Source organism: Neodiprion pinetum, chromosome 4, assembly GCF_021155775.2.
Source record: "Neodiprion pinetum isolate iyNeoPine1 chromosome 4, iyNeoPine1.2, whole genome shotgun sequence".
Lineage (NCBI taxonomy): Eukaryota > Metazoa > Arthropoda > Insecta > Hymenoptera > Diprionidae > Neodiprion > Neodiprion pinetum.
The window spans coordinates 16,065,452-16,081,916 of record NC_060235.2 but is presented as its reverse complement, the minus strand read 5'-3'; the positions used below and the strand labels follow the sequence as shown (position 1 = coordinate 16,081,916).

General features: G+C 39.0%; 1 protein-coding gene and 1 long non-coding RNA gene across 4 annotated transcripts; one reads left to right on the top strand and one right to left on the bottom strand.

The window, feature by feature from the left end:
• Nucleotides 1–235: 235 nt before the first annotated feature.
• ATPCL (ATP-citrate synthase) lies at nt 236–13,814 on the bottom strand. 3 transcript variants are annotated; one of them, XM_046621561.2, is made up of 11 exons: nt 13,491–13,814; nt 5,602–5,956; nt 4,936–5,129; nt 4,323–4,633; nt 3,857–4,175; nt 3,333–3,765; nt 2,924–3,249; nt 2,318–2,837; nt 1,927–2,232; nt 1,389–1,806; nt 236–1,289 (listed from the first exon to the last, which is right to left on the bottom strand). In XM_046621561.2, exons 2-11 carry the CDS (start codon nt 5,941–5,943, stop codon nt 1,198–1,200), a joined length of 3,261 nt encoding a protein of 1,086 aa, XP_046477517.1. In that variant the 5' UTR covers nt 5,944–5,956; nt 13,491–13,814; the 3' UTR covers nt 236–1,197. The 3 variants fall into 3 exon arrangements, with proteins under 3 accessions (XP_046477517.1, XP_046477519.1, XP_046477518.1); XM_046621563.2 differs by lacking the exon at nt 13,491–13,814 and adding an exon at nt 7,750–8,041; XM_046621562.2 differs by lacking the exon at nt 13,491–13,814 and adding an exon at nt 7,824–8,041.
• LOC138190878 (uncharacterized) lies at nt 13,733–15,328 on the top strand. The gene is made up of 2 exons (XR_011176937.1): nt 13,733–13,850; nt 14,302–15,328. It is a non-coding gene; the product is annotated as an uncharacterized lncRNA (long non-coding RNA).
• The last annotated feature ends 1,137 nt before the right edge of the window (nt 15,329–16,465 follow it).

Here is a 16,465-nt window from a genome sequence, read left to right as displayed (position 1 = left end):
TTATACAGAAGGTAATATCTTCAACCATTTTAATCTCACCTATAATTTTAATTAGATAATTACAGTTATCGAGACATTCAGAAAAAAAAACAAAATTATAATATGCTAAGTAAAAACCTAAGTAACAATACGCATATAAATATTTTACACATGTTCTAGTCCTCGTGTAATAAATCCATCAGATGTCTACTCTTGCGCTAGAATTAAAATTTTATAAATTGACAACTTACGAAAATTATTCAACAGTTAAAGTATAATGCTTTATTAAAATACAACCTGATGGCGGCATTCGGTTCACATTTGAATTGAGTGATATATGATACGGGTAAAATACATAAAATAATCGTGCTCCTGATAATATTCTGATGCGTCCAACAAACTGCGCCCCAAATTCAATCACCTCAATTCAAAGCGAAAAATGATCAAGTGCAACGTGTAAATTATCATTAATTTCAATTATAATTCGCCAAGTTTTTTATGCTGCATGTCTTCTTTCCAGTGATAATTACTATTGTTTTTTGCAGCATAATAATATTGAAAACAAAAATTTTACCATTATCAAGCCATTGATCGTTTCACAATACCTATCTATTATCCGAATTTCCATACTTCATTCTGTATTCCGAGTGATCTATAAAATATGTAACAGTGACAGCAAACCATGAAATCGATGAAAATCGAATTTCAAACTTGAAATAGTGTTTCATCATAATTCATAAATACGTCAGAATAAAATGATAACAAAATAACGAGTGACATAAATTTCTATTTTGAACTGCATTCAGGAACAGGGAATGCTAAATAAAATGCAATGCACGAGACAGTGATAATTCAACCGTTTAATATCGTGCTGTTTTTGAATCGATGACAAATTATCGCTTCCTATAAAGTATTAATACCTTATTGCAAAGTTGCAAGTCGTACGAACAATAAAGTGTGTGTGCGTGTGTGTGTGATGACACTGTGCTGACCTAGGTGCGACATTTACGTGGAATGTACCTAATACGATATTATAGTATTTTCACAGAGCTAGGCTCATTTTCAAGTTTATTCAAATTCATGAAAACAATTTTTTATGGAAAATAATATATGACTCAGGCTTTTTTGTCCGATTTAGGCAGGAATCAGTAAAAGTACGAATCGGAAATTATTATTAAGCGCTTATGACAAATATTGTGGATTATGATGTGACGATCTTTAATTGTACTGTTCAGGGAGTACATAAGAAATATCGTCCCAGGGATGACGATATAGTCCTTGTTTTAATCTCTTCTGATCCATAAAGTGACCTGGAAAACAGAAAAGGTTATAAGTATTCATTTTATAGTGATCTGTCAGAGCATATGGATTTTATACTTTGAGTGAACCCGCTAATATCGAATACATACCAATGAAACCGATACTCCTTCCAAGTACGAAGAGGCTGTTGATAGCTCCAATTTCAATATATTCCTGAGCCTCTTCCCTCGTGAAGCTGCCGCTATTTCTCAGCATATCGACAAATGCGCATGCAATCATGCCGTCGACATTGAGAATAAGATTAGGCTTCTTACTTGTCGTAATTTTTTCAACTTCCAGAGCATATTCCACTAGTGGTTTGGCAGGGAAATTTTCCAACACAAATTCTTTAATGAGCTTCACGCGCATATCCGGATTATTGATGGATTTAATCCGATGCCCAATTCCCATGATAAGCTTCCCTTTCTTGCGCGTGTCATTTACGAATTCCTGAGGATGAAGGCCTGCGTCGTAGGCTTCTGAAAACATATGGGCTGCACCATCTAAAGCTCCACCAAATCGATCTCCCTGTAGGCAAGGGCAAAAAAATACGTAAAACATCGGAATGAGGTCATTTAGAATTCGAAATTATTTTCCACTGATGGTTTAACGTAATCACGATTAATCGGGAAGCTTTTGACAACTTACAATAGTAAGTAATCCAGATACTAGTGAGCTGACTAAATCTTTTCCAGCTCGGGCACAGACGATAGTATTGTGGGCACCTGATACGGCTGGGCCGTGATCAGCGGTAAGCATCAGCGACATTTCCAGGAATTTGCAATAAGTTGCGGGTAAACATCGCTGGAACCACAGTAAAGACACAACTCCGCCAATTCCAACATTTTGTTTCAGCACCTCCGTCACTGGCATACCAGCATAGAGCAGCTCATGGCCACGCTCATCGCAGATCGATGTCATGAAGGATGCAGGTTTTCGTATCAAACCAAGTTCCTGAAATAGAAGTAGTACAAATCTCTTAATGTAATAAATTGCCCTGAATAAAATTGTGTAAGGAGTTTGTAAAATGTGTACCAACCCTTGCCCAACTATAGTCCATAGGTACAGTGGGTGGAGGAACTTCGGGTTCAGGACGAATGATTCCAGCTTTCACTAATCCCTGATAGACATTCTGGATTAGATCGCCGAGATTGTCGAAGCTATCGGGAACGTAAGCTCCAGCAGCTTTCAATGCAGCGTTCTTCGCCACAGCTGTTTCAAGATTACTGTGCGCAATAGAGCCAGCATGCCCAAATTGAACTTCAGATTTGAACATACTGGCACAGGTACCGATACACCAAGCTACCAAAGGTTTCGTTATCTTCTTAGACTTGAGAGCTTCGCAAACTTCGTACTCTTCAACTCCACCCACTTCGCCCAATAGGATTATCAGCTTGACATTGGGATTGGCTTGATAACGCATTATATGGTCCATGAAATTAGTGCCAGGATAACGATCTCCACCAATAGCTACTCCTTCTAATACACCATTAGATGCTTTGGAAACTATATTATTCAATTCGTTTGACATACCACCTGATCTCGATACATAGGCAACGCTGTAATACAGAAAAATTTGGATGACTCGAGTGTCTAAAAAGACAATAAACGGGAAATAACCGCTTAACCAACTGAAAAACCTCACCTTCCTGGTCTGTAGAGTTTGCTGTGTAGAATATTATCCATCATACCTCCAGTGTTACCAATTTTGAAACATCCAGGCTTTACACCACCAACAGTTGCGGGTCCGATGATAGTGACTCCTTTTTCCTGAGCGAGTAGAATTAACTTCCTTGTCATATTTTCAGGGATACCTTCAGCGATAATGGCAATAGTTCTGATTTGTGGGAATAGAAGAGTTTCAACTGTGCTGTCGTAAGCTGAGCGCAAGGAGGCAAAAGTCACCATGACATCAGCATCTTGATGCTTGTTCATCGCATCTTTCATATGTTTGTAAACAGGAATCAATACCTATGCAAAAGAATCGCGCTGTCAACAACTTTTCTTAAACTTATCGTTAGACTCATCAAAACTTGAATATAAGTCGAGCTGACCTCTTTGTGGCCCCAGTAAAATTTCTGCTTGTGGTCACCCACAAACGGATATACAATAGCTGCTACAGAGGGTTCTGTTCTCCTGCATACAAAGTCAAAGTCCAGCATACTTTGAACAGCCCTGTTTTGCATTCCCCAAATAATAGCCCTGGTTTTATTGCTGAATAACTCCTGCCCACTAGACGAATCAACAACGTCGGTTTCTTTTATCTTTTGTTGTTGCATAGGCAAGCCAGAGCTGGTCTTTTGTGGCGCTGGGGGACCAACATCCTGGCCAGAGGGGAGGAGGAAATTAGCTGTCGAGAATTCCTGTGCCTCAGGATCAGGAATTGGCTTCTTTCCGAGAGCCATACCGCAGATAGCAGTCATGTGTGTTTCAGGACCGAATACATAGCCACATATGCCCAGGCGCTTTCCAACTTCGCGTATAATTCTGTTCGTAAACACAGGTACAAATAAGTCACAGTAAACGTTAACAATTCAAACACAGCATCGCAACGTGTTGTTCGTTGACATCAAGTTACCTTAGACCCTCTTGGTAGTTAGGCCCTGCCCTCCTCACAAAGATTTTAATATCATATTCAATCAGCTTTGGCTGAAATTCTTGCAGAGCCTTGACGATCCCCTTGAATGTTGCTGCAACGTTTGTGAAGTTAGCAATACCACCGCCGATAATCAGTACTTTTCCATCAGGATGCTTTTCTTTTGTCATCAGGCTCAGAATGGTTTTCGCGTACTCATAAGTTTGCTGCTCGCTGGGGGCTCCAGAGTATTCGCCATAGTTTGCCAACTCTGATGCACCGCCAAGATCGCAAATTGTATCCGAATAAATAACGGACGCACCTGAAAAACATCTTCTTTAATAAAAAAAAAAAATAAAAAAATACTTTTAGCAAACAAAACTGCAAATTATATGATTGCAGGTAACTACAACACGTGATTTAGGTCTTTCGAGTTTCAAAGTTTTCTTATACTTGTAACAACTCTCACCTCCACCAGCGACCATCGTCCAGATGCGTCCCGTTCTGTTCAGGATTGTCAATTTCAGACTGGCACCAGACTTAGCATCCAGATCAGCAATATAAGCTTCTTCGGGATAAGCATCCCGACCAAAAGGAGGTGGATAATCAATTTCACCCCACACGGGTCGGCAGATAAAATCAGCTGTAGTATCCAACTTTGCTGCAAGATCCAGTATGTAGATTGCGTCATTTGTCACAACCAACGGATTTATCTCCAAGTAAGTGAAGTACAATTCAACGTATAATTTGTACAGAGCTTCGATGAATTTGGCGATCACACTGAAACAAACAAAAAACACTTGTCTGTAGGTATGGTTTACCCTGGCATTGATGTAACATGTTGCCAATTATCCGAAATAAACCTGCAAATGCGAATACATTGAAATATTGATAGCAAAGCCCCAAAGGACACAGGACTTTTGCTGAAACCAGGAGACAAATATGCTGAATAGCTGATCTGTGCCGATTGGTAATTAATATTTCTCATGTGTATATTATGACAGCAACAGAGGGGGATCTATAAATTATGTTCAAGATAAAATTGTTGCTTATAACTCGATAGTATCACGAAAATGACTCACGGTTTTTTAGCTGGCGATACATTGATTAATAATTTTTCAGTCAGCTTAGCCTGGTCAGGAGGAGATGAACCTACTGGTACTTCCAACTTGAGAGCTTTGGCATCTACGTCTCCAATGTCTACTCCACCTTGGTGATGGAACAGAATTGTGTCTGCCTTACGATGAGAGTATATGCAGACGTAAGCTTCCTCCTCCTATTGACGTAAAGAACAATTCGGAGAATTACAATTAATAGGCGTTATTGGATATTGTTTTAATAATAGGGTGCCTAATAAAGTCAGGACCCAAATTCCCTGGGGATCCCAGGTTTTTCTAGGCAATTTTTCAATTTTTACAGATGTATCGGAGAGATAATTTTCCATCTGTGGTGCACTTAAACAATGTTAGTTAGTACGAAGCGGAAATTTTTTTTTTATATATGTGTCGGATAAAATTGTTCATACTTGGGTCTTTGCATATAGTACGTATCGGTAAGTTTTCTATTTATAAGTTGATTGAATAATAAAAAAAAAATTCGTATTCGTCAACAAATTCCCTGAGAATTCCTGGATATTCCAAGAGAAAAAAAAATCTCTGAGAATTCAAGGAGTTCCAAGTTTTTCCAGGTAGTAGACACCCTGTAATAAAATTGACGACAAATCTTTCAAAATTGAAAAAATTACTTACAGGTTTGTGAGGTATGAAAGGCTCGATTATAAACGTCTTTAGCTTTCCAGTAGCTTTTTCGACCTGTTGATCTTTGTTCATCCTTTCTTCTACCCATTTCTGAACGGTAGGTAGATCAGCGTTTACTTTGATTAGTCCCAATTTACCACGTCGCTTGATCAGCTGATCAGGCTTGACAACTAGTTTCTCAGTTTTGAGCCATGGATTTTCAACAGCAATATCAACCCAGTTTGTATTGTCATCGATAGAAACAAACTGGCATTTAACAGCAGCAGTTCCCTTCACTAGATTACGATTAATCAGATCTTTGCCCGTCGCCTCGCGTATTGCCTTGGCTGACATTTTTTCTAATAATCTGAAACACACAAGTTTAGATTTTCATTTATAAAGCTGTCCCATTTTTCTTCGTTATATCTGAAATTTGAAAAAGCATTTTACAGTATTTTTTTGTATGTGATTTAGTCAAAGTAAAACGATTCTGCTACACAAAAAGAGAATAAAGAAGATTATCTGTGGAGTGACCAGATATTCAAGTAAATGCTGAACATCAGAGAGTTGAAAAACAGTTTTTCTAGTTGACTTTTGGACTCATTATACGTAAGTGACTGGAGTGCCAAAGTTGTAGCTATAGCAGGAAAAGTATGTAGGCATGAAAATAAAATTGTTCCAGCATAAATTATTTTTTCATTCAACCAATCGGCACGAGGGAAAATTAAAATAACACATAAGCGAATTGTTATGTACCAGAAAACCGTTACCGCTCTAGAATTCAATCGAACATTGAGCCAGACGGAAGGTCTCTACTTTCACTTGTTATATGATAGTATCGTACAGTTCCGTGCAGGCATATAACATCTACATCTATCACAATAAATTAATGAGGGCACATTCAAAGGGCAGCAGATTGAAAAATTTATTCGTAACCAAGAATGAAAATGATATTCCCAAACACTCGACCCTCGACTGACGCATAGATCTATGGACGTACAATGTACATACATTCTGCATATAGGTATACGTTGTATGCCGTGCACGTGTACAGTTCGACGATAATTCCGAACGCGTGGCTTTTATCCAATTATGCTTACGACGCACAGGAAGACCATCGAGGTATTGTACGATAAAAATTAAAGAAAAAAAATTATCATTTTTACATCTCTTATTCTCTACGCAGATCGAAATCAGCAATTTTTTCGTTAATGTGGATTCCTCGTTATAACGTTATTGGTGACAGAGCATACATGTGAGTATGAGACAATAAAATAAAAGCAAAGTCAACGAATGAAAGGATTCGAGGTTGCACGTATATTTGGGTAATAAATAGTCTGCTGCTGATCAATCGAACGTACAGAAAGACCGTATGGATGCCGAAAAGGTCCGGAAAGCGGTCTTTCTAACGCAGAGACGTGTCAGTCCAACGTTACGGCACTTTCTCCGTTCACAACTTTCTTCAAATAAAAATTGATCCAAGTTGAGTATCATTATACGTATATATATATTGAAAAGTTCATATAGAAGTAACGGGAGAATATTCGGACAGAGGTATCGTTGTTGAAAACTTGATCAATTTTACACTTGTAAAGCAACTGATACAAACGTCCTGCTTCTTGTGCGTATGTACAATTAAATATTCGTTTAAAAATACCGCGATCTGAAATACGGAAAACACTATAGGCAATTCAATGTCCTAATGAATCGAAACAGACATTTTCGCCTGATGTTACAAGATTGGCTCAGAAACGGCGGGAAGAAAAAATTGCAAAAAGCAAAAGAAATCAAAGGTGAAGAGACACTCGTGGCCGCGTCACGTTGAGAATACATTACCGATAATTTGCGGGAACCTTATGTCAATGAGGCTAACCTTGACTAAAAGTCGTCATTTAAATGAATTCTAATTCACGTGTGCGCGTACATGAAAAGTTGAATAAAAAAAGAAATAAGAAAACGCAACCTAGGAAGAAGTAATGATGTAAGCACCGGACGAAACGTTGATTGCGAAATTACATTTTAATTTGAGAGATTCAACTCAAGGGTGCTTAACTTTCCACAGTTTAAAGCTCGAAAACTACTTTTGACGAAGAAATAATAATACATTGAAGGTAACAATGATAAAGAAAATTACAACCAGTCGGTAAAACATATACGTACGGCGGTTAAATACAGTTGAAAGCAAAGGCGGGAATAATACGAATGAAACGTTTATCCACTGAAAACAGTTTTACCGTTTGTGAGGATGAAGATTTTGCAAAACGTAGAACACTTGGACGTCTTTCACCTGGTGCGTAAAGGTTCGTGATATTTGTGCTCTGCCAAAATGGATTTCTTATTCTAACAGGTATCACGGTGTTGACTTGAAATTGATTGTAATTATGAATTGAAAAAATTAGAAGTAAGTGACGACAGAACAGATCGTTTACTCGGCCGACTGCTCGCGGCAGACTGAAGTTTCCGACGTGCTGCGATCCCATATGTATAAATGTGCATTATACGTGTATTATAACGTATGCCTGCCTGCATGTGTATGTGTGGGAATCGCTGCCCCACGTCCTTGCGATAATCAAATGGCAAAAGCCACAGATCGTACGATTTCAACATTTTTCTGCATATCCTAATCGTCACACTCATCCGATCTCTCTTTTGCTTCTCTCTTTTTCTTTTCGGAATATAAAAAAGTTTAATATCGCACGACGGATGCATAACTGATCTTCGCAATGCCCCCGCGTTTCAACTTGCTAAACTTGCTCTTCATTATCAAGGAGAACAATACACTTATAATATGTATGAATTGTATTAAAAAAAAAAATACAATACACTTATAATATGTATAAATTATACGTGTAATAAACGGAAGAGCGACAAACAGGTTGAGAAGTGAAAGGACAAACTAATAGAAATACACACGTTGTTTAGGCCGTATTTGTATAAGAAATATGACATGTGTATGTCGTAGGAAATGACGACCAACGAGCCATCTCGGAAGGGAGAACTAACTATTAAATGAAACGTGAAACGAAGCCACGTGGCCAGGCACCCAGGTCACCGGCTCATGAAAAGGAAGTTGCAGATTTAGTTTTGACTTGTATGTATTTTTAGTAGGATTTACCGTGTAATATGTCACGGCAACGTTAGCAAATAGCGAGACGGTGGCAAAAACAAGCGTGCAAAACAAATGATTGCACGGAGATTAGGTCGTTGACTCATCGTTGAATCAATTGTAGGACGGGAAATTACGGTTGATACCTATATTATACATATTCGATAAATAAGCGTTCAAACGGTTAACGATAAGCTTACGTCATGTAACGAGTTGTATAACAATTAAATACTGCTACATAGGGTATGTATAACGCTACGAATTTAATTGAATTTCGAACAATTTTACGGACATTTAAAAATACCAATAATGCAAATAATAATCGGAAGAGAAAAAAATCTTAAAAACTTTTTAATATACTGTATACTATATGTATATACTTCTTACTACATATAGATATTGAAGAATAGAGTTTACGTATAGTATTTTCGTATTTGCAGAAAGGGCAGGAGGGCGAGCTTTGCGTCCTGCGGTTACCAACATCTATTATCGGATAGCCCCCCCCCCCCTGCCCTCCTAAAAATGTGAATATAACGCATAAGCTGCGTCGCTTCAAGAAATATTCTCTAACCACACATGGATACGATAGAAATATACGAATTCGTATCGATATCTTGAATCGGCAACGATTATTTGACGAGGGAACATCAGGCGGAGTAGCGCGATAAAATATGCAGGTTTATACCACGTGGTGATAAAGTCACACCACGGCCACGCGTGTACAAGCAGGCAGGACTGTTATCACCGGCGGACAAGTTCATATGCATAGCGTACACATATACCTATCTACTTCAATTTTGTTATATTCTAACCATTACGTAGGGGGCGGTCGCTAACACTGCAAATCGCCTTGTCCATTGCGTAACGCATCGTCGCTCCATAGTATGTGTTACATGTACATTTTTTGGAAGTTGATGGGAGGGGGGGGGGGGGGGGTGTGTGTGTGTGTAAAAGTGCGTTATGTGTACACATACCTACGTGTGGCCATTGGCCATACAAATCCGGGCAATGAAAAGAATTTGCATTTACACAAGGGCTTAGATGTAACCTATTTTCACAATTTAGTTGCATTATATCGATAGCAGCGGTCACGAGACTGAAACTACCAGCCAGAATTAGCGGCCAAACGTTCTAATGCTCATTTGAATAAGATAGTGAAGTACCTTGAACCTCCGATACTTTTATAGAATTACGAGGATAAGACTTAACTGCATTTTTCTATTTCCAAAAAGTTTAACCGTTTGGCTGCTAGTTTCAGCTTCATGCAGCGGTCTGTACAACTTGTTGTCGTCATAGAGTAAATGTTGCAGAAGTTGGATTAGAATCGGTGAGCAATTCTGTGAAGGATTCGCGAAGTATCGAACGCGGTTCCGGATATTACAATATCAACCTATTTATGTTTACTTCTGCAGGAAATTTCGTGTATAACTGTTATTCTTATCGTAATATTTCAAACTGTAACTGTTATTTTCCAGTCGATTGGACAGGCCGAGTCAAGTAGAGCCGCAGGTGAAGCCTTATAGAATCGGTTATGCGCGCACACACGCACGCATACGCACACAAATGTATTATCTAGTCACGACCTATCTCAACAATAGCGTAACATATTTCAAAATATTCTTCGCGGCCGCCGGCGATAATAGTCGTGATAAAAATAACGACCATTTTTCACAAAGTTATGCCACCGCGAGGAAAAATAGTCGTGCGATCATTATTTTTTTATATGTTTAGTTGCGAGGAACAGGATGTTTTCAATATTTGGACAGAACCTCCTTCGGAAACGAAAACCAATTCCCGATTGGCGACTATCTGTGTATCGTTTCGCTGATGGAGGGGTCGTGACGTCTGCTTGACAACACACGAGTGACCGAACCGTGATGAATACGTGATAGTCACGGTTGATGACGAGCCTTGCACGTCGCTGTTTCGTACGTTCGTTCTTCACAGGCGAGAGAAAATGTTCGCTTGTTTTTCTTCGAGTAACGTACATTTGATTTTTTAAATAACTTACACCATCGCGACAACAATAGCCGAAGGACATTCTATGACTACGATGATTCTTTGACTAATTATGTCTGCTGAAAGAGGCGTCGTTGTGACATTATTACCACATTTGCACTATCACTCGGCACTCGTCTTCCTGTCGCACGGCGTAAACGCACCAAGTGTTTTTTTTTTTTTTTTTAATCTCTCTCTAATGACGAGAAATATTAAAATATTGGGCCAAGGGGCCCATAAATTTTAAACGAATTGGAGGGAAATGTGTTTCTCTAATTCGATTTACGACTATGCAGTTTTTGTTTTTTTTACCTTAAAACGTGTATACTTATAGCGGAAACGAGTAACAGGCGGCAAATAATAATTTTTTTGTTTTTTCGCTTCCCACCACCCACCACAAACGAACGAAGAGCGGACCGAAAGATGTCTAACGCACGACTGAAGAATGAGAGTTTATTTTCATATAAACCAGGTCGGAACGTGTTTAAATCATTATTCATTCATTAAGGATGATAATTCACGCGTAGAAGAGAATAGTAGATAATGGGCTTCCTGCATTCCCTTAGCTAATTGATCGGAGTTTCTTTGTAGTAGGTGTACGACGGAAAACGAAATATGTAAACTTAGCAGATCTATCATATCTACTAAGTAGTACTTGTCTACGTTCGGAGAACTCCTCGGCAAACGTGCGCAGTGTCTGCATTACATCCGTAGAATAAAATATCCCGATAAGCCCAAAACCGCTGCAGAGAGGAACTTGGCTATTTTGGCAAATAGATATATTATCGCTACAAGCAAGCGGCAAACCCGTGGCTCCCGGTTTTTTTGCCACCGCGCGATTGACAATCAGCCTGGAGTCTCGCGAGTTTAGTCCGGAGTCAAAGTGCGAGTATTACGTAAATCAATTTGCATTTGCGGCGTCATGTGAGAATAACAGATAATCCGCACGCAGGCTACGCTTAATACTCAGGTCAAATAGATTCCTCGTAGATTCAACGTGCGTCGTACGCGTCATGCGACGGCTTCTGAGTTTGAGCAGAGCGCGAAACGCAGGCTTATACATATATACGCTAATAGAAATGGTGTAGATGAAACGAATTATACACAAATAGGGTATAAAAATATCGAAATTGTGTCATCGGTTTAGGTACATACATGTACCTACATTGATACATGTAATTATATACCTACATTGCATGATATGCCTACTAACGTTGCGAATTTATTCGAGACCAACGTCGCGACTTTTCGTACCAATAACCGAGGAATTCAAAACTCGAAGCGTTGCTTCGTACTTCTTATATACATTGCCGCGTTCATTCGAATAAGGATTGCGTACAGGTACCGGACGATAATTGGGCAAACAGTAATTATGTGCGGCTTAATATGTAAATGCTATAATGAAAACGAAGATAGAAAACGTATTATTCGTATTAGGGGTTGCTTTAAGGGGGTGCCCTAGTCAACTTCGACGTTGTCGTATGTACGTGCAAATATCGAACTCCACGTACCTAAAACGTGAAAAAGGGCATAACCTCCCAATTTTATACACAATTCTTAACAAAAACACTCCAATCCACTTTCATTTGACGCAGAAATACGGGAATGGCATGGATTCCATGAAATCGCAATGGTAAATTCGTTGAATTCATGCTACTTCTTTATTTCTGCGACGAATGGAAATGCATGATATTTGGAGATATATAGGTACGTCAACCTCGAATCCGACAAGGGCACCCCCCTAAGCGTAAACGACGCGTTTAACACATGATTGTTATTTCAAAACGTCACGTAATAAGCCAACATCTTCGTCACTTGACTATTTTTGAATCCCCACCGATATTGAACGGAGAGAAACTTTGCATAAATATGAGGAACAGCATTGGCTAATTATTTTTCACAAACCGCGTGACGTGATGTACATAATTGGTGTACATCAGTAAGTAAGCAACCATTAAGTCTACATTTTGTAAAGTCTACATCAGCAATATACAAAAATCGTGGAACACTTGTTCTTATGGGTTATGAAGGAGCTTGATTTTAAATCACGAAATAACGTGAGCAATTCGGGCTGCAGTCCAGCTGGTGGGAGAAAAAGTTGCATAAATAAAAGAACTAGAAATACGTGAAAAACCTTGCGTAACCCGTTGAACGCGATTGCATATTTATTGAATTGGTGGTTACGTTTCTGCCAAGGTTATTCCCGTTTCGAAATGAAAGAAATAGCAAGACATAACCGTTTTATCTTCCTATCTGGAATACTGGTCTACACTACACTACAGTCAATCAGGCGTGACAGATAGTAGTCGTATTTGATTATTCCGATTGTGCAACTACCCCGTGCTCAATCAGGTTTTAATTACGCTGAAAAAGTATATATTATCGATATTGAACGTAATCTCAATCACCGCGGTCACATCAACTGTAATTCGCAATGGGCAGGCAAACAATGATATGACTGATTGAAGCAAAACTGAAATGACGAATGAATATCAGATCTCTGCGCTATTTTTTAGGTTAGTTGTGACGCAAGTTTTACGAGAAGTTCGAAATTTTTAATAGAAAGAAGAGAACCTAGTTGTTTATATACTCGACAAGAACAATTGTCAAGTAAATACAATCCCGTCGTGCGTCGCTTGCTGTTGTTTGGCTGAACATCTCTTGTCAATTGGCATCATTGTTGCAATACGGATGTAATAAAGACGAGGAACAATAAAACTATATTATCCAGATATTGGAAGGTAAGTCGTGATTATAATTCGTCGGATTGAACGAAATATTCTATAATGTTACTCACAAGTTGACAGGCGCCTCGGATAATAACGTGTAATTCAAAATTCGACTGGAAATCCGACGACGAAAACATCCATCGACACAACCGACAGGGAGCGAAAGGACGATTTAACGCTGCGCCCCGCGATCGCGAAACACCGAAGACGAACAGTTGCCACGCTGTCACCGACTAGACACCACGGATCGAACCTTATTGATGAGATTTATAGATTCTGAGAGCTGCTTTACATCATTTGCAATGAGTTGACACCAGTAAAAGCAACTGGCTCAATCTAAGGGAAATAAGAGAAAATCTATTATCAATTAACGTCAGTTGCCTTCAATATGGCCGACACGTCGGCGACACCGTCCATGGAGACTAGAGGTAAGGAGGCCGAACGCATAGGGCGGAATCAGGGTATGGACACTTAGACCTCCCCTCCACTCCTTATTCAAGCGCAGTGGACCAGGGCCATACCACAACAATAAGATGTAAAATTCCCATGTATTAAGTTTAAGTGGTATCACTGACATATCGAGGCGTCCTCTGGAGATTTGATAATTGGCTTGTATGAAGTTAATGTTAATGATAAACTGTTTGAAGGAGGTTTGATTATTGTTTGTAAGTATCAACAGAGGTCGTCGTAATCAACATGTACCAACTATTGTGGAAAAAAATATGAAATTCCTATAATTTTGTTAGTGAAAACTGTTATTATGTTGGCTATAGCCCAGTCCACACCGACGAATAATTTGCCTCAAAAACTGTTGAGTGTCCATACCCTGGGGCGGAATCGTCGAAAAGTGGACCGTAAAAGTGATGAAAGATTTTGTAGTTCGGGATGTATCCGCAAGCGATACCAGCGCCTGGTTACGAATAGGATACATACGTGAGGATCGATAATTCAAAATCACCGCCATGGAGCCCCGAACGCTGTACTGCGGACGTGGGCTACGAAAGCAGTGAAAATTTTTACTGAAATACCCGCTGGCGCTGCTGTACCCAAGAGAGGATGACAGAGACAGAATGAGAAAAAAGAGAGAAGAGAATATTCATATTCGTAGCGCAGTTATACGTAAACAGATGAGAAAAACAGTAAATTGTTCGTTTGTCAATTAATTCTGTCATCATGCATTTGTTAACTAGATAATATTTTTGGGCATAATTCAAAGTCGAGTTGACCTAAACCCTAGAAATATTTATTAATAAAAATTATTTTTATACACTACGCGTCAAATCCAAATGAATTAAAAAACAACAACAAAAAGTGCGAATAGTTATTATTTAGTGTACAATAGGAATGTCCTTTTTCACACAGATAGGAAACAAAAATTTTTAAACGACAAAACATAACAATTTTATTAAAAAATTATTATTTACTGCACAATAGGAATGTGTTTTTTCGTACAGATAGGAAACAAACATTTTCAAACAACAAAACAAACATTTTTTAACAATAAATAATATTAACAATGCGGTAAACTGCGGAACTGTGTAAATAAATCGATTTTTACCTAAATCGAAGTTCATCCAAGAGCGAAATTTTCATCGCAGACCCTCGACAATTACCGCATTATCATGAATTGTCCAGCTCCGGATGGCCCGACGAACTCAATTGTTCTTCTACTCAACACGATGAAACTAATGTTTTCTCAGTGAACAATTTATATGGAGCATTCCACCCGAATTCGACCAGGCTCCGACCCTCACCCTTTTCGATTCGACTCGAAATTTTGTATGTCGTTCACTCACATTAGTAAAGGCTACCATATTTTTTTACATTTTTCTTTTCCATCCCGTTCTCGAGTGACAATTTTTTGAAAAAATCTATGAAACCAAATTCAATCAGTGATATGTTCTAATTGAAAAACGGCTTTCCGACTCCAAATGTATTGTCTAATGATGTCTTTGATCCATTCGCTTCCGGGCTCGAATTTCGTCTTGTCCTCGTATGGAAGACGTTTTTTTCGAATGTACGCTGGAAATATTGTAACATCACGTTACGATTGTACAAGCTTGTAAAGAATCTCTAAAAATTCTCAACGATCAACTTACGCTTCGGAAATAACAATCATGGGCACGAATTTTCCATTCCGAGTCGTAAGTTATATTAGGCGGACGAGTTTTCATATCCACACAGTCAAAAAGCGCGCAAAGATTCATCTGGACAAATTGGTTGCATCACAGGATGCACAGATGATCAGTCGATTTCCACACACTCGGTATACCGCTCGAGACGACATTCCGATCGGTCGAGCTCTTGAACACCTGCGACGTGCTGCTCTCGAAAACATCCCTTCGACCACCGGTGATCGACAAGAAACTCGCCCATCTTATTGAGCAGCTTTTGTTCGGCCTCGAGCTCCTCGTAATACTGAGCGTTCGTTCTGCCTGGTGGAAGTTTTGTCTTGTGCAGCGAGGCCATCTGTACGAGAATACTCGCGATGCGTCTTCTTACGCTATGATTGTGCTGCCATCGTCCTAAGCGCTTGCAGTTTACTCTGCTGGCATCTCTCCCAGTTCAGCAGCCTGGGTAAGAACAATATTTCCCCATTGTGCACTCTGCTACCAGAAATAATGTCAAAATAAAATTTGTGATTACACATGACAATATATGAATTTTAACCTCACTTTCATGCTCGTTTTATTCAATCCGTAAATTACAATTTAATAAAGTATTGAAAATAGCATATGTATTTAAAAAAATACCATTTTCTCACCTGCTTAGACATAATGTGGGGCAATCACTCACTACACCTTAAGACGCTGATTTTTATCACAATAAGAAAATCTTTGCAAAACTCGTTTATACGTGCAAAGACGAAAAGCCAAGAATGACGTGTAAATCACGGTCGTATATACGCAACCCATCTCCTATCTTCGCAGCACTAGCGTTTCCCGTGGCTGCATTTCGAACCCAAATTTTCACCACTTTCAGGGTCTACGTTTATAATACTGTAACGTTCTTGGACGTTACGGAAATAAATATGGTTTCGTGA